Source organism: Sus scrofa, chromosome 15 (genome assembly GCF_054392235.1).
Source record: "Sus scrofa isolate SSC_HxYL_T2T_F1_AM1 chromosome 15, Sscrofa_HxYL_maternal_Yorkshire_Landrace_v2.0, whole genome shotgun sequence".
Lineage (NCBI taxonomy): Eukaryota > Metazoa > Chordata > Mammalia > Artiodactyla > Suidae > Sus > Sus scrofa.
Genome location: NC_139397.1, coordinates 86,484,961 through 86,503,736, shown reverse-complemented (window position 1 = coordinate 86,503,736; position 18,776 = coordinate 86,484,961). Strand labels below are relative to the sequence as shown.

The window sequence follows — 18,776 nt, the reverse complement described above, 5'->3', positions numbered from 1 at the left end:
AGACTCTGGTGGGTTAAAAGTCCTAGGTCCCAATAGGGGCACACTTTTATTAGCAGACTAAAGATTCTCAAAGAACTCAAGCTAATTGACCTTGGTCATCAGGAAGAGATGGGTCTACTGCTAGCAGGAAGATGGGTCTACTAAGAGCAGGAAGGAATATCAACTAGGATGCCTCTTGGGGCCTGGTCATACTACAATGTAAGCCACCGAGATTAGCCAAAGAGACTGCTGAAGCTGAGGAGAATGTGGAATTTATAGTGAACGAGGGAGAAGATGAGTACCAGTTCTGGCTCGAAGACCCTCCTGCAGTGGCAAGGGCTGTCATTTATTCTACTAATTGAGCTCTTCTAAGTTTTCCTTAGTCCTGGAGCGCTTGCTCCCTGAAATTTAAAAGAAGTGGATCTGAGGGATGGACTATGGAAAACAGCTATGCCACCTTCAAGGGTTCCCCTGAAGGGCTTTCCCAGCTCCTGAGAGTGCTCTAAGCAAACAACTTCCAGTTTTCAGATATTTTGGGGGAATTCCGTCTACTGCAGAGCACAAACTGCCTCAGAGCACTCCCTTCCTGGGGAGCTCTTCCAGTGAATGTCTGTAGGGTGGCTATAAAGGACCAGCCATTTTCAGCCCCAGGCTCAGAGAAGCCCTTGATGTTCCAGAGCACCCAGGTGGGGGTGGCTGGCTGGGCTTTGTTGGATCTGCTTTGTAGCTTGATTTCTTCCTCTTCCTTGCCTGTGCTCTCCCTGCTTCCACGAGTATTATTAGCCCTTAAGGAAAATCCTGCTTATTAAGCTCCATCTCAGCATTGCTGTTGGAAATCACGACCTGCAACTCCAGCCTCTGAAAGGCTCAGTCTTCTCTATTCAGTACCCTTCTCATGCCCTCTCTCTAGTCTCCTCTTAAAACAGTCACTCCCAATCTCCCACCTTTATCTAAGCTCAAGACTCATGTTTCCTTCTGTCCATTTGGTATTTTCACTGAGTATTCCAGCAACAATTCAAAGTCCAAAATGAACACATCTCCTCCTCCTTGTTACATCCTCATTTCTGTAAACAATACATCTATTCTCTCAAGTCCTTCCCCATAGTTCACCTGCTTTATTTTAAGCTCATCATCTTTTTGCTACTCTTAATCTGTCGCACCCAAGTGGGTCTTCAAAAAACCAACCTTTTCTTTGCCATAATCATCTAGACCCCTATCCTCGCTTGCCTGGAGGGGACTTGCCTGTATTGTTCAGTGCTGCCCCCTTGTAATCTAGCAAATAAGTGTGTCCTAGACAATGATTTTCTGAATGAGTGGTGACTGCAATAGCTACAAGGCAGATTTTCACTCTGGCATTCCCATCTTCCCAAACTGTCTGTGTCCTGCAACCACACTGATTTCACACTGGTAACATATAACTTTTACTTGGTTGCACTTTATCTTCTAATACTTCAAGATTTCCCTATTACCCTAAGGACATGTCATACTCTATAGACTGGTCTTCAGAGCTTTGTAGTATTGGAATCAAGTCTTCTCACCTGATTGCTCATTTGTTCCTGAAGGCAAATCATCTGCTCTTAGCAACATCCTTCTGCCTTGCATAAAAGGGTGTGACTTGGTCCTGACTCAGCCCTTCCTCAAGCTGTTCCACAAAGTGGAATACAAAACATCCTCTACAAGCTGAATTTCTCCCTCCTTTTGAATCTGACACCGTGTCCACCCTTTCAGCCCAATATCTTTCCCTCATCTGAATTCTTGCAAATGTACCATTCATTTTGGAATGCACATAAATCAGTAATCATATTTTAAGCATCTGCTGTCTTAAACTGGATGCTGAGGACATGGAGAATAATACTTTGTGTTCTCAGGGAGCCCTGTAGGGGGAGTAGATAGATATATGGGTGCAGTGAGACTCAAAGGGAGGTGCTCCAATGAACGTCTGCATTAGGCATAAGGAGCAAGTCATCGATCTTCAGGAGAACCAGAAGGGCAGCATAAAGGAAGTAGCATTTGAGTTTTCTATTATAAAATAAGTAGTCATTAGAATTGTGTTGTCAACATGGGGTTGTGGGGCATATATTCCGGGCAAAAGGGAAGACAGAGAAAAATAGGGTGACAGGCAAGGTCTAAGCAGTCTGTCTGTGGGCAAAGGAGGACAAGGGAGGCAAAGAGAGAATTTCATGAACAAAACCACTGAAGAGGTCGGTTGTATCCAGATCTTAGGTCATCCCGTAGGGGCTTTCTAGAGAGTTTGGACTTTTAACTTGTTGGCAATGAGGAAGGACCATCACAGAAGAGTTTTTCAGTAAGTGGATGACACAATCAAATTTGCAATTTGGGATGATCATGCAATTATGTATTATTATTTAACTTTCAAAAATATAGACTGAGTGTCCAAATGTAAGAAAAACAAGTTATGAAGTTCTCTGGCGGCTTAGTGGGATCCAGCATTGTCACTGCTGTGGCACAGGTTCAATCTCTGGCCAGGGAACTTTCATATGCCGTAGGCGCAGCCAAAAAAAAAAAAAAGGCACTTTTAAAAAAGAAAAACAGGTTATTGAAGAGAGTGACCTGCATGTAATAGGAGATTAGGAAGGATCCATTTTTTTCTCTTCATTCTCCTACTACAAAAAGAAGTTTGTTTATCTTAAGTCTGTGTGACTAAACAGATAGGCATATATATATGTACCTATGTGCACATATATATATTCTAAATACCAAATCAAAGATTCTGCTTTAGGCAAAGTAAATCGCAGTTACTACTAAACAGATGAATTATTGTAGGATAGTACTTACAAAAGATTGGATTTGGCTTGGTAAAAATATCCTCCCCAATTCATATGAATAGGAAGTTCCTCTCTGGCCCTCATATTTGTTTACATATCATTACATGATGGAATGATTGAATAGTCAAGGAAGAAAAATGTTATTAAGCATCTCTATTTAGAGATCAATCATAATAAAGTTAGTACATCTTTGGATGATAACATAACGAGCCATTTCAAAGGGACTGGCTTCATACACAACTTTTTAGGAATATACTTATTACACAGAGGGAGAAAGATGTTCGTGTGTGTGTGTGTGTGTGTGTGTGTGTGTGTGAGACAACTCAGAAGGTAAGAACAAAGGATTTATGCAAAATGCAACAAAAATGCAACAGTAGATACAACTTAGAAACCGGTTTTACTCTGCTGCAAACAAATGGACAAGATATTGTACAATATATAATAAAAAGTACAGCATAATACAAGTGCCACTAATAAAAGAAACTTAAAAGACTTAAAAATGCTTATTTGTAATATATATATATATACACACTGCAATAAAAAGCCACAATAAATACACAAATTTCCATGTCATTCATAATAAATACTGAAAATATAAATACAGAAGACTACAGCTAATATGAATAAATTATTACAACATAAAGTCCAGGTTAAGTACTGTGGAATATTATTGTAGCTTATTTTATATACCCTTTGGCATCTTTGATGTTATAACTTATACACAAGAGAAATCAACCTAGAAACTATGCGACATACAACATGATGTCTTCATGTAAAGTGAACATATATATGAATTATAGTTTGATTTTCTTCCCTTCCAACCTTTCTAAGTTATTAGATTGAACATAACAGTAAAAATATCTATTGAAATACTGTTGGAATTGAGTAAAAGTAATGACAAGAATCAACTAACAGATAAAACCAATCACAATGTTGAAAAATGTTACAGTGAATTGATCTCACTCTTTTTAATTACTTTTTTGCCAGAAAATCCAAGAGCCAAAAAAAAAAAAAAAAAAAAACCCACACATACTCAAAACACTTCCCTTGTGTAAAGACCATTCCCAATGTCCGAATGGTTCAATGTAGACTGAAGGATAACACTCAAGTGCTTTGGATCATTTGATCTACCATTACATTCAGCTCACTAGATTTCACCAGAATTTGCAAAATGTACCAAATTTCTACGGCAGCTGGAAAGTGGACACACAGTTGATGTTTAAGACTATGATCAAGATAAAGATACTGCAAAAGGTGACATTTGTCTATGCATCCAATTATACATATACATTTTAAATGGGGAAAATGCATTTTTGACCAATGTCAAATGACCTTTTCCTATCAAATTGTTATACCCTGTGACACTGAGGGAAACACACTGAAATAACAAAGTGCCATTTTCTGCATTAACAGGCATTAACCAGTACATATGTATTAATAGTTCTATCTTAAGAGGCTATTACACCAGAAATGCAATAAACAAAAATGAAAGCAGATCAACTTTACTAAGACACAATAAAGGCTGAGGTTCTTAGGAACAGAGTTGTAAATCTACAGGTTTTTTATTTTTATTTTTTAACTATTTCTGCACTGTAAATGTCTAGCGTTTATTTTACATCAAACACTTTTGAAACATGTTTCACAAACTACGCCTCAGACTTATTTCCATAGAGGTGTCTAGAGTCAATTAAAAATGGGCCAAATGATTCAACATTCTTTACATAAGCATCCTATAGCTTTTTTTTTTTTTTTTAAGCAAAAAGGGTTATTTTCCCTAATGTTGTTTGTGGGGCGCAACCACAATGATATGCCTGTCATTTCACAAGAACATCTGAGCTGGGGGAAATAAATAAGCAGCTGTATCTAGTTTGAAAAAAGATCCCCTGGAGAAAGGAAACATTGATTTGAGGGTGCTGCTCATCTTCCGTGTAGTAATGACTCTGAGTTGGAGGCAACTCTGAGCAAACGGAGAAAGCTCTTTGCAGGGGCTGCGTGGGTCAAGCAGTGTACTCAGAAAAAAATCACCCCCCTCCTGAACTCCTTTCGTTTTTAGTTCTTGTCAAGATGACATTTTAAAATCATTTTGCTGATCCCTGAGAAGGCAAGCAGCCACTATTTAAACAACAAAGGGACAAAGGCTGGGATAAAATGGTGGCTGACTAATTCTCTGGAATTATTTTATTCCACACCAGACTCTACACCACTGGTCACATCTTTCCCAGAAAATGTGGAAAACTTGAGATTCTCATTTGTCATTTTAGGCTATAGAAAGATTAACGAGAAGGTACTTATTTAGAAGCAAGAAGGTGGAAAATGCTCCCTTTCTATAACTGTAACTTCTCAGAAAATTGAACAGTTTAAAAGCGGAGTCACTTGATCCTAGTTCTGATATCTGTCACTGAGGATCTTAAATAGTCACTTTTCCTGACATCACAGCATCGGTAAAACACAAAAGAAAAGAAAAACAAACAAACAAAAAACTACAGCCATATTTGTCAAGAGCAAGTCACTTTGTAGAGCAATGTCTCAATACCCACATCTTTATTTTTTAAACTCTGATTTCTTAGGAGACTTATAAAATCATCAAATATAACAAACATCAAAGGTAGGAGAAACCCCAACTTTCTGAGTCTTCCAGTACAATGGCCCAAATCACCACAACTGTTGCCAGGTGCCTAGCTCACAAAGACTGGCCAAGATATTTTCTTATTGTGAGAAAAACCTAAGAGAACTGGATTGTGTTGCCAAGGAAACCGCCTTCCCTAGAGATGTTAAGAATAGATGGGTATCTATCCTATAGAGCATGCCTGAGTGACAGTCCTCCCTGGAGGTAGATGGATGAGCCAAATGACCTCTGGAGATCTCTTCTAGTCTCAGGACTATAAAATTTGAGGAATACAGAAGAATCTCACTTTTTATTATTCACACACAATTGGCCATTGTGAGTATCTTTGAAAAGATTAAACTATTTTGAGATACCCGTTTGGCATGACTAGTGCCTAATGAATCAAGATTCAGACAGTAACCTTTGGCAGTGGACCCCATTTGACTATGGTACAAAGGAAATGACTTTGAAAACAACTAAAATTTAAAATCTATCAATTCCACCTATCATTTGGGTATTATTAAACCATCCAAGGAGCAACAGTAAATTAAAAAAAACCACAAAAAAACAAACTAACTGCAGGCAATTTATATTCTAGGTTTAGGTAATTAGGTTTTTCCTCTCTAGGGGACTTCACATTTGGATATTTTGTTCTTCTTTCTCTTTCATATTTCAATATCATTTCAAAATGGTATACATAACTTTGAATTTTTTAAAGAGATGAACACTTTATGTATGCCCAAGGAGAAAAACTTGGTGGTTAACATGACAAGGAGGAGCAAACAAAATTTGATAAATTATGCTAAAAAGTTAGACATTTCAATCTCATTTTCATAGGTTCCCTGTTTAGAGACAACAGCAAAACCATATTAGAAGGCCACCCCCCTGACAAGGAGTTTTTTGGTCTTACCCCGTGAGCGGGTAGGATTTGATGGAGATCTCTGGTGGTGGAAGCTCCTAGACAATTTTTAAAGAGATACTTTCTAAATCAATTTCTTTCTAAATACTTATCAATAAATAACTTTTAAGATACTGATAAGCCATGAAAAAAAATTGGGAGAAAGCCACAAGAGAAAGGAGAAGAATACTTAACAAAGAAGTATTCCAAAATTACAACTAAAACCTTTCAAACAGGTCACATAAATTAACTTAGACAAAGGCAGGCTAATTTCTACCATAAATTTGTCTCCTCCTAAATCTTTCTAGTCAATACACGTTATCTCAAAAATATTTAAATGGCCTCATACATGTCACTAAAATGACAGTCATTGAACTGACTTGACTATCACCATGGTAATGAGTAACGGAAAGAAAGGAACGGCACCATTAGCACACTGAGTATAAATATTGTCCAAAATAAAGTTTACCATACCCTTTTTTGAAAATTCAGTTCTGCGAGAAACTTTTTTGAGATAAAATAAAATGACATACTAGAGTTGGCTTTTCTTGAATTACAAGGAAGTGTAAAATATCAAGTGAAAACAATTACCCTGTATAGTGGTTTATTTATCACAAGTGAAAGAAAAGTAGTCATCGACCTGACTTAAATCTTTGAAATTCATTTTCCATGAATGTAACAAGTACCTGGATTTACTAAAATCCCAGGCTATATGTTAATCAGATTATAAAATTGCATATAAAAAACAAACTAGTTTAGGCTTTGAATCTGGTTTTATAGACCTTCCTGCTTCTCATCATTCTGTCTGAATCACTGCTGTCAGGATATGGAAATCAGGGCACTATTACGATTACTATCCAGACAGCACAAAGTCAGACTTACCCCAGGACTGCTCACCAGGTAAAATCCAGGCTATATCAAGCTTTTGAGTCTGAATTTTTGATAAGAAAGAAAAAACCAAAACACCTGCACTGGTTAGAAAGGGTTAGGAAAGGGGGGGATTCTCATGCTCCTCTTTCTGTTAGAGGAAATGAAATAAAACAAAGTAACTGTTTTAAACTAGTCACACCGAATATACAAATTTGGCAGATAAAATATTAAAGAGCTCTTTTATTTCCATATTCATTACTTTTGACAAGAGTCCATCAATCTTTTTAATATAAAATATGTTTAAATATTTAAAATAGTTTCTTTAGCATGTTGTGGCTCTGAGTTTTTATATTTTACAGCACTAAATAATTTTTAGATAGTGAGATATAATTGACGGGGATGGTGGGACACAGATATGAACACCAGCTAGGCTGTGAGTGCCCACTTTGTAACTGACCTTTGTGAATTTGGTTCTTCTAGTATAATAAAATTCTAGTTTTTCAGCTCTGCTGAGCCTTTATGCTTCCTAGGAGACACCATCATTTAAGCTTATATTCCATCCTTACCTCACCCTGACACTTGTATAATTCTAGTGAGTTTTCAAATTGCTGGATATTCAGTTAAATTGAGTCAAATTCTTTATGTCATAGAAACATCTGACGAGCTGTGCTATTTGTGTAAAGCTGTGGCTTAGGCATTTAAATTATCAAGAACAAGTTAGCAGATCCCAGAAATAATGTAGTCAGTAGTTATAAATTTGTGTTAGAACTAAAAGTGATTAAGGCTTCAAGCTTTTGGTGTTGGTTGTGGTAAGGACACACAGACATTTGCAGAATCGAATTATTAAGTCTTGCCTTTGAAGGCAGGAAGGTACTTCCCATTTAAGGTTGGTATTTTATATACTGACTATGATGATACTCTAAATGTCTTTGAGACAACGGAGCAGATGCCATTTTAAAGAGAAAGATTAAGTGATATATGGAGAAATGGAAAGCTTGTGGTACTTTTTAAAAAGGCAGTCCCTCGATTTTTGAGGATGTCAATTTTCCACCTGCTAATTTAATGGTTTGTAATCCCAGCTAAAAGTGAGGGCTCTGAATGACCTCTCGGTTTTCCACAAGCTGCAAGGCAATGCCTTTGGAGCCAGGAATTTGGGCTTTGCTATTTTGATAGGCTGTTTATAAATAGAAGTAAGAGTGATTGTGTTCCACATTGTTACTTCAAAGGTTTCCTGGGTTATGGGTGAGTCAACTGCCTTTGAAACTGGTAGGAGTTTGCTGGTATAAATTTAGCATCACTTACATAGGTCTAACCCTGAAGAAGCAATTATCTGAAAATCTCTCTTTCATTGGATTTAGTCCTTCTAGTTGAGCCCAGATTTAATTCACAAATTTCAGATAGGGAGGGAGGGAAGAAGGAGGACCCGCTGAGTTCCATTAATTTAGGCAAAAAAAAAGCATCCTGTAAGTTGCAGATTCCATGTAGACAAGAACTGATGTCACTTTTTCCAATATCACTTTAAAAAAATCACAAATTGAAAGGATTATAATGACGCTTGATTATTTCATGCCACTCTTCATCACTATCATAATCCCTTAGAATTTGTAATATTCTTTCCCCTCTTTTTAACCACCCAGAAAATTTCTCTAACATAGTAGGTGTTCAATAAATATTTGTTAAAAGAAAGAATTGACACTTAATAAATTCTAAATAATAAGACCAAAAGATTTTAACTTGTACAACAATCTCAGAAGTTTAACCAAAGAATCAGTGATATATAAATTTATAGGAAATAAATCATATATTTTCCTGTTTAATGATAACAAAACTAGAATTTTGCCTAGAAGTAATCTGTTAGAGTACGAAATTAAAAAAAAAATCACTTGCAATCTCTTTGTTTCTTGATTAATTTGTGACCAGTGTTTCTGTAATTCATATCCTTGGTCATATATGATTGTGAAGATTCTAATAATAAAATTAATTAATAAGTATCAATTTCACATTTTATATGTGATTGGCACTCTGGGAAAAATATAGTTTCGCCACAAAGAAAAGACTGGCTTTCAAAAAGTAACCATATTATTCAGTTAACCAAAAGACAGGAGATGAATTTTACTTATGTCTTAATAATCAGTGATCCATAGATGAGAAAAAAACTTAAGTAAATCACTTTTATTGACTCCTTTCTCCCAAAGGAAACCTAGAATGACAAAGGAAATGCAAGCTTCTCTATCCACTTGACTTGCAAATCAATTTGGCCTGGATTATAACTGGGAATTAAGCTCTAATAAAAGGTAGAGGGCTGGTGCTAAAACAACAGGGACCAAAGCATGAGGCTTTGCCATTGACAGTAAAGGACGAAAAAGCTGTGTGTCAAAAAAAAAAAAAAAAAAAAAAAAAAAAGCCTATAATTTGGTTAGCTATACTGTGGGAGCAATATAACAGCTGCAGGTCAGGTTATTGTGTCTTGGTATAAAGATCTTAAGTATCCACTGGCTGCATCTAGCTTGATCCCCATTTTAAAAAGCTTAGAAAAAGCTGTAGCGCCTTCCTGGTATGTGGGCATTTTTGTTGAATAGAAGGTCTATTAATGGAAACAAAGTCAAATGACACACTGTGCTCTCTCAGCTTTTCTGGGAAAGGAAGTAACAATGAAGTGATTCCATCATAGTATTGCAACCTTGATCCAATATTTTTAAACTATAGCTTTAAAAAATTATCTTCATTTCTAGACCACATTTTTAGATCATAAAACCCAACTAGATTCTAGGGTGGGAAAAATTCAGTACTCATTATTGGCTACTGCCTAAAATCTGTCATTCTCTGTGGTATACATCTATTGCATGTGTGTGTGTGCATGTGATATATGTTTGTTTTAATACGTAATCTGTATATGTAGTTTGTGGGAGATGTTTACGGGTTAGGTTCTGTATATAACATTTGGAATATAAGCTGTTGTGGCTGGAGGCTAATCCTTCTGTGTAGCAGTGATTTTTTGACCCCAAATGGACAGAAGAAGGTAAAAAATGCTCTGGGGTTTTGTTGTTGTTGTTGTTTGTTTGCCTGTTTCTAGGTTAAGCATCTTTTTGGAAATGAAGCTACAAAACAGAGACCCAGCCAAACATAAGCAAGTAGGCATCAACTTTCTTGTGAAAATAAAGCTGAAATGAATTAAAGATCTTTCAGAATCTGGACCATCTTTCCACCTTTCAACTGAGCCAGAGTCACCTCTGCCCAACTCTGCCACACTAAGTTCCCAGAATAAGCTGAGTACTTCACTCATAAATGCTTCAAAGGCTTGTAATGGTCCAGTCCATATGGCACACATGATTCTTTCAAATGCTCCAATGAAGGAACAATAGCCTCCTGTCATCTTCTCTTTGGGCCTGTGCTCCCTTTAGAGTGTATCAATAGGGGGGAAATTTTGGAGATCAAGCACTAAAATCTGTAACTTAGTAGACAACATGGGATACACTATTGAGATTTGAACAAACCCCCAATCCGATTAGCCCAAAGCGCTTGTCATTCAAAAAGAACATCCCTGCCCTCATCACTGCTACCTCCCTAAGGATCAACCCAAAGCTGCTTCAATGTTAATACCAATGGTTCTAAGTCTGGCCCAGTGGTGGGGAAGAATGGGGGCAGGAACCAGCTGCACAGTGGAAGAGCTGCCAAGTAAACATGTTTTCCCCAAATCAAGTTTTAGTAGAAACTTTTCCATTGGAGGACTTTCTCTAGATCAAACATTTTTAAATTCAATGAAATAAAATAGTATTTTTTAGGGACTTGAGATCTACAATATATTCATACCCATATTTCTAAACATCCAAGTCTAAAAGACATAAAAAATAAGTAGCTATGCAGTCACTGAATAGCAAGGCATGTCCACATTTCAAAGAGGCATATAATGTAAAAGTACATAACAATAGAAGGTAAAAAATATGAAACAGATTTAGCATAGTCATACTGCATTAAAAAAAAAAAAGGTGAAACACTATTTAGTTACCTAAATTAATTTACAGGAAAACAGGATCTTAAAAGTCCTCCTACGAACCAAGTGCAGATAACCTAAAGGTGGGGAGTGCATGTTTTATTTCTATCTGTCCCCTTTAATAAGAGAACATGAGGTAATTAGAAAGTATTCAATGCATTCTGGACTGTTCTGACAAAATTGTCCCAGGCAAGAGAAATCAAAATGCTTCAGAAAAGTAAGGCCTAGTTGAATATTTGGGTAGAGGCCCCCCCTTCAATCGGCTAGTCACTAAATGGAAATTTCATTATACACTCATTTTGTAGAGATGGATTGATCACGCTGTACAAAAGGCTGGTTGCAGAGGCTGTGTCTCTTCCATGTTTCCTCAGCCTTCTCTGCTTTTACCGAGTTAGGTCTTCAGAGTGGCAAAGGAAAACAGGTCATTTTTCCTTCAAAAATTATCATTGGATGATTCCTCTATTTAATTATATGAACCTTATAATAGTTACAGATTAAAAAAAATTTTTTTTTAATTTTTCATCTCAAAGAGTTCTCAGTCCCCACCCCTCACAAGGTACCATGAAGGGGCACTAAAGTGCATTTTGATGTAGGGGAGTAGAGTTTGAAGGTGCTGTCCAAGCTAAGAATCAAGATGATGCTGTTTAAAAAAGAAAGGCAATTCCTTCTACCTCCATCTCCGGAGTCAACTGAGGGAGGGCAATGAACTAGACCCTCACCAGAGGATTGTCCTAACTCTTCACTTTAGAGAAAACTGTAAGGACCTGTACATATAGACTCATATATTTGTCCAAAATAGCAAAAATAGGCCTATTTCACCCTTAAGAAAGTATTTGCAAATCTGATCAGACATGATCATAAAAACGTGAATGGATTCCAGAGGCAATCCATGTGGGCATGCTCGGTGGTACTAACTATGTGTCTTCAGCTTAAAAGAACATGCTGCTGTTCGTTTTCATCAAAACATGACTTCTAACTACCATAAATAAAATACACATGGGACGATTAAATCTTTTTCTTACAATAATTACTTTTACATTAAAAAGTCACCATCATCTTCAGGTGTATCGAAAATTAGGACTCTAAATCTTACTATTTCCCAGTCAGTTAACAATCTTGCACAGGCCCGATAATCCAAAAACTTGGAGCTCTGATCTACACAGTTTGGCAGGCTTCACACAGTTTGACAGGTAGGTAACTGTGAGATATGCTTTTTTAAAATTAGCATTTTCTATCAAAACAGTCTGAAATCATTTAAAATCCTCATTGAGACTGTATCTGTGCAATGGCACAGTCACAAAGCTAGAAAGGAGAAAACAAAATACAGTCTGGAAGATTCGCCACCGTCCAAGTTTTCTTGGTCCTCAGTTAAAACCACAATGAGCCCAGGAAATCCAATTAAATACAGTGCTTTCAATAGGAGAAGAGTTGGTCCTAGAATAACTTAAGCTACTAAACAGGGACAGTTTCAACCACGGGTGATTTGATGCACTCCTCGTGCAATCTGTTCTTTTCTGCAAGGCTCAAAGAATTTTCAGCAGGATGCTCTGAAATGTGACTGTCACCATTCAATGTAGAGACAAACCCTTCCTGGGAGGGGCCTTTCAAGTATGAGTGAAATTCCACTTGAGGATGATTGGACCTGTGTTCGGGATACAAGCTATTGCAGGCCACACTGCTGTCATTTTCGGAAGAGGGGCAGCAAACGATGACAGAGGGGTTGGCAGCTGGGTAGTGGGAGGTGCTGTAGGCCTCTTCTGCTTGGCGGGCATAGTCAACGAATTGCTCTGGGGTCATGGTGTAAGGCACCAGCGAGAGGGTACCGCTCTTGACAGTATCTCTTTCTGAATAGTTATCAGAGATCTGGTTAGGAGTTCCTGGAATGTGGCTGTCTATTTGGTAATACAGGGTGGAAGAGTTGGCATAAAAGGAAGCATTCTTCGTGTGGCTTTCGTGAACAGCGGTGCCATCAGAATAACAAAGGACGGAAGGAAGAGGGACCACTTCAGCATGAGGACCCAAACCTTCCACGAAATTGTCCCCTTTCTCATCCTCCTCCTCCTCCTCCTCTTCCTCCTCCTCTTCCTCCTCCTCCTCTTCCTCTGACTCGCTAGGGGCCAAGCTCTGCGTGCTGGAATCAGTGACTCCGCTGCAGAAGCTGCTGCCATCTTCCTCTTCTTCCTCCTCCTCCTCTTCTCCTTGGCAATCTAATTCCTCAGCTGACTGCAGATGCAGCACTGCAGCCTGGGGCTCAGTTTCAATCTCGAAATTGTCTGTGATAGAATATTCAACAGAGTGAGCAACAGAGCCCATGGAACTACTGTGGGCACTTATCTCCCCATGGCAGCCGTTCAGTGTGGGGATTTGCTGCTCTCGGTTTTTCTCCAGTTCAAGTTTCATTATTGTGTGCAAAAAGTGAGTTCGGACACGGATAGGATTAAACTCAATTCTACCTGCTGTGTTACTACATCCTTCTTTAGTGCAGCCACATGGGAAAGACATTCGATCCACCTTGGAAGGGAGAACACAGATTACAAACCAAATAAAAATCCAGTACCCTGCGGCAACCTGTTTGAATCTGCGGTAACTTAAACCTACTTACACCAGAACGAATGACAAGCAAACTAAAACAGGTATAAAAAGGGGAAGTGAAGTTATCCTAGTTTTAAAACCTATATTCAAAATAAAAGTTATCATTGTAAGTGTGTAGCTGTAGTTCATTTATCCCTCCTGTGCTTTCTTTACTTCTGTCTCCATTCTTCCTCTCCCTTCTTCTCTCCACCCCATTAATTTTGCTCCCATTTTTCAATGCTTTGGTTCTTTCCGCAAGCTCCTTTTTTTTTCTTCTGCTAAATGCCAGCTCACAAGACTGATTTTAAGCACATTTACTGCCCTCATCCCCACTTGTTATTTTCAGTCTAAATTACACAACATTTCTCATACTAACCATGAGTTTTTTCATTGCTTACTATAAAATGAACTTTTCTGCCCAGGGTCTCCGATTGACACCACTTGTATCAGGCAGCCTGATAATTTACTCTCTTTGGTTTACCTTCTTATTGTTTTGGATCCTTGGTACATGATGCGTGTACTGCGGGCCTGTGACAGGTATCTACGCACATTCATGACCGTGACTGATGGACTCATGTGTTTACCTGCTGGTCCCCCCACCCTCCAATCCCTGAGACTACAGGCTTCTCTAGAGGAGGAGATGTTCATTTTTTTCTTTTTTCTTTTTTTTTTTTGTCTTTTTGCTTTTTCTAGGGCCATTCCCATGGCATATGGAGGTTCCCAGGCTAGGGGTCCAATCAGAGTGCGGCTGCTGGCCTATGCCAGAGCCACAGTAATGCGGGATCCAAGCCGTGTCTGTAAGCTACACCACAGCTCACGGCAATGCCAGACCCTTAACCCACTGAGCAAGGCCAGGGATCAAACCTGCAACCTCATGGTTCCTAGTCGGATTCGTTAACCACTGAGCCATGACGGGAGCTCCAGGAGATGTTCATTTAACATCCCACAATGATTCAAGTGATGGACCTCAGCAGATAGAGTGACTGGGTTCACCAAGTGCTACTGGACTAAGTGCTTCACACAGGTATTAAGTGGAATTCTAGGCAAGTCAAGGAACTTCTAAGATATTTGCTAACTGTCTCAGACTCCACCAACTGATCTGTATGCAGCCCAGAGCACAGGCAACCAGAAAGAACTTGCCCTTCTTGCCACCTAAACAAAGCGGGAGAATTTCCCATGCTACTGAGGAGAAAGTAGATTCTAGCATAGCCATCCTGGTTCCAACAAAAAGTAGTAGCAGAGGTCAGAGCCAGAATCCAAAGCTGCTGATGGATAGGAACCTGAGAATCATCTAGTCCAGGCTTGGTGAACTCTTTTTTTTTGTAAAGGGCCAGATAGTGACCATTTCAGGTTTTGTAGGCCATACAGTCTCTACAACAACTCAATTCTGCTGAAAGCTGTATAGGTAACATGTAAACAAACAAACAAAAACCATGGCAGTGCTTAAATAAACCTTTATTGACAAAAACAGGTGGCAGGCCAGATTTGACCTGTGAGTTTTCCAACCCCTGATCTAGTCCAGCCCATTCATTTTAGAGGTGGGAAAACTGAACTCAGTAAATTTAACTGACTTGCCAATTCCACATAGTGGCAAAAAGGAGAGCCAGGAGGAGAACTCAGTTTTCTTAAGTCCCAATTTATAAATTTTTTTCACCAGGCTATACCACCTCTAATCAATAGTCATTTTATATCCTGTGGATGGATCAGAAAATACAAACTCAAATGTTAGGGATGCCAGAATCTCTCTGAATGCTTGTAAAAAGCCAAAATAAGCTAGTATAATACATGAATCCAAGAGGAAAGAATTTTGACTGATACCTGCAGCTTGGATTGCCTTTTACACTATATTTTATAATGTGTATAAAAGCATATTACATATACCTATAAATGTCCCTGAATTAGTATTTCTTTCTTCTTGAATCATGTGTCTTGCTTTGCCCCCGAGTTTTCATCAATGTGTAGGACACTTTAGCATATGTAACACAACTGCTTCTTTAGGGGGTGGTATATAACGTCTTGTCTTTAGATTCCCTGAAATCCCAATCCTTACCTGACACTTAATGCCTGCCAGGCTGCAGGTACATGTTTCTGGATCACAGAACACCCGGCAGTCACAGCCACAGTCCTCTCGAGATAGGCGGATGGCTCGCAGCTCATGCTTTTCTTCCACATCAATCTTTTTCACTCCAGAGGCCCGCAGCAGTGCTCTCCTTTTTTTTGTGGGTAAGGGTTGGAGAAAGAAGTATTCGTCCACCTCTGTGTTGTCTAAATCAATATCATCATCAGAAATGTCATCCACTGTAAGAGTGCTAGCTTCTTCAGATTCCACAGTGCCATTCTTAGTCATCTAGAAATACAAAGCAGCAAGTAAGAGACTTCGCACGGGCAGGGTCTAAAATCCCTACTTTTGCACTTGGTAAGAATGAAGCTATTCTAAAACGACACATCCCCAAAATGAGTAAGTGTTTGTGGATTGGTGAGGGACATGAAGAGGTGTAAACTTCGAGTTACAAAATAAATGATTCATGGGGGTTGAAAAAAATGCGTTTGTGAATCAAATCATTTCCTTCTATTTTTCTCTTTAGAGAAATTACAAGAAGAAAAATAAATGTGTCACATGAACGGTTTTTAAATGGACACGAGACTTGTTAATTGGAACTCTTAGCCTCCTAATGCTACAAGCTATAGTTGCTAGAGCTTTTAGCCAGTGTGATGTTAAAAAAGCCAAAGGTTACAGATGCTCATCAGTGAAAGCTATCTTTAGACTCAGTTCGTGGTGGGCAGATCAGATGTTGAAATAAACGTGTCCTTGTTCGGAGGTGAGAGCATCTTTGTGGAAGCTACTGCCACCTAAATCAGCAAACATGTCTTTGAAATAACAACCCTGTCTTTTGGGCTCCAGAAAAGTCTAGGTACCAGGAAATAAAAATATGCTGCACTGTGCAGTTGGGATTACAAACACAGCTTCCCAGCAGAATGTTCCATGAATGAGCACTTGATATGAAGCAATCAGTTAGGTCAGCGTGCTGACAAGGAGCAGAGGGCACCACGCTGGCTCTCCTCAACGGGCAACCGAAAGAGTGAACTTCACTCTCAAAGAAGTTCACAGGAAATTGCTTAAAGCAATACCTTCCACATAAACTATTATGTGGATGACTGTCTCATACCCACAACCCTTCTGCATCTATTTATACTTCTTTTCTAAGTTAATTTCATCCATCAGGAAACCCTGAGTCAGTATTTTACTTCTTACCACCACATAATATGTTTTCCTCATAAAAAAGCATTTAGAAAGAGGCATTTTCTCTGAATATGAGCAAGAAGTATATTCTGAGAAGCAGCACAGGAATAAATGTAGAAACTCAGTAAGGGATTGTTCAATAAAGTTCTAAATAGGAAAACTACTTTGATTCTTTAACTGTATTAATTGATTGATTGCTTTTTAGGGCTACACCTGTGGCATATGGAGGTTCCCAGGCTAGGGGTCAAATTGGAGCTGTAGCTGCCGGCCTACCCCACAGCCACAGCCATGCAGTCTATATAGCTCACGGCAACAATGGATCCTTAACCCACTGAGCAAATCCAGGGATCAAATCTGAGCCTGAGTTTGGACTGAGGCTCATGGATGCTAGTCAGATTTGTTAACCACTGAGCCATGACAGGAACGCCATTGATTCTTTAACTTTTAAATGCATTACTTCATAAATCTCATTAATTATAATTACTACTATGCTTTTTTCTCTCCCCCTTTTTTGGCCACCCTGTGGCTTATGAAGTTTCTGGGCCGGGATCGAATCTGAGCCTGAGTTTCGACCTAAACCACAGCTATAGCAATGCCAGATCCTTAACCCACTGCCCTGGGCTGGGGATCAAACCTGCATCCCTGCTGCTGCAGAGATACTGTCAATCCCTTTGCACCACAGCAGGAACTCCTTACTAGGCTTTTTAATCTTATCCACAGTTATTACACAGTTAAAATACTCTGATGACACCAGACATCATTCTCTCATTTTCATAAGAAAAAGTCCAACATTCAGACAAGAATATTTATTACTGACCAAAAATAACAATCTGAACAACTCTGAATGTACTAAAAAAACAAACAGAAGATTGGTCTTTGCCCTCAAGCAGAGGAAACAACACAGTAGCAAGTGTATATTAAAATAGATTGCAAAGGGTACCTGAAATGAATCTTCAAGAGCTACTGATTCACATAATTTTTTTATATTTCAGAGCTTAAATTTGTGTTCTTGCAAAGATGGGAATTACCTTTTATTTGGTTTTGTTTCTTGAGGTGATATACAATTTATTTCCTTTCTTGAAATGTCTTTATAAATGTATTGGTTAAATTGTTTTCATTTTTTCTGTTATATCTACAAATAGGAGGTTACTTTGATTAGTTACTGTTATTATTTTTGTTAATTCTTATTTGCTAACAGAAGCGTCTTTCTATCTATAAAGATCTGATTTTCTAAGGAATTCAAGTGTATAATTGTCTAACATATGCTTGGTCCTCTGTGATGGATAAAGCTGAATTAACAAACAGAAGGAGTTACCTTTCCTTTCTTATCACCTCTGTGGCCTTTAAATTAAGTTTTCATTAATTCTTGGTTTGTCTATGTGAACTTCATCAGACTTCTATTCCATAGCACATGTAGAATACCTAGGACTTGGTTAGCATGATTCATTTCAATACTTCCTGACTACTTAATCTCATGTCCTGTAATATTTACGTTCCCTTGTGTAACTGGTAACATTACAAAACAATAAGAATTTCATTTCATATCAACAGGGTTTGATTTTTTTTTTTTAAAAAATGGTTGCTGTCATATAGTACATGAAATCTACAAGTCAACAAAAAATAACGCTTCAGCATTTAAAAATATGACAATTTCAGGGCAACATGAATTAACAATTGGAATCTAAGTATTAAAAAGAAACAACTATAGTTCCCATTGTGGCTCAATGGTTAACGAACCCAACTAAGATCCACGAGGACGTGGGTTCGATCCCTGGCCTCGCTCAGTGGGTTAAGGATCCAGCATTGCCGTGAGCAATGGTGTAGGTCACAGATGT

The 18,776-nt window shown here is 38.4% G+C and overlaps 2 protein-coding genes across 4 annotated transcripts in view; one reads left to right on the top strand and one right to left on the bottom strand.

Moving 5' to 3' along the window:
* Nucleotides 1-18,776, top strand: part of TTC21B (tetratricopeptide repeat domain 21B) — an 875,896-nt gene that overhangs the window by 267,070 nt on the left and 590,050 nt on the right. The window lies entirely within an intron of this gene.
* CSRNP3 (cysteine and serine rich nuclear protein 3) overlaps nt 3,144-18,776 on the bottom strand; it is a 193,304-nt gene continuing 177,671 nt past the window's right edge. For all 3 annotated transcript variants that reach the window (XM_005671893.4, XM_005671894.4, XM_003133446.6), the window contains 2 exons: nt 15,751-16,047; nt 3,144-13,640 (listed from right to left, as the gene is read on the bottom strand). In XM_005671893.4, coding sequence (XP_005671950.2) covers nt 12,582-13,640; nt 15,751-16,047 — 1,356 coding nt within the window. In that variant the 3' untranslated portion in view covers nt 3,144-12,581. The remainder of the gene's footprint in view (nt 13,641-15,750; nt 16,048-18,776) is intronic.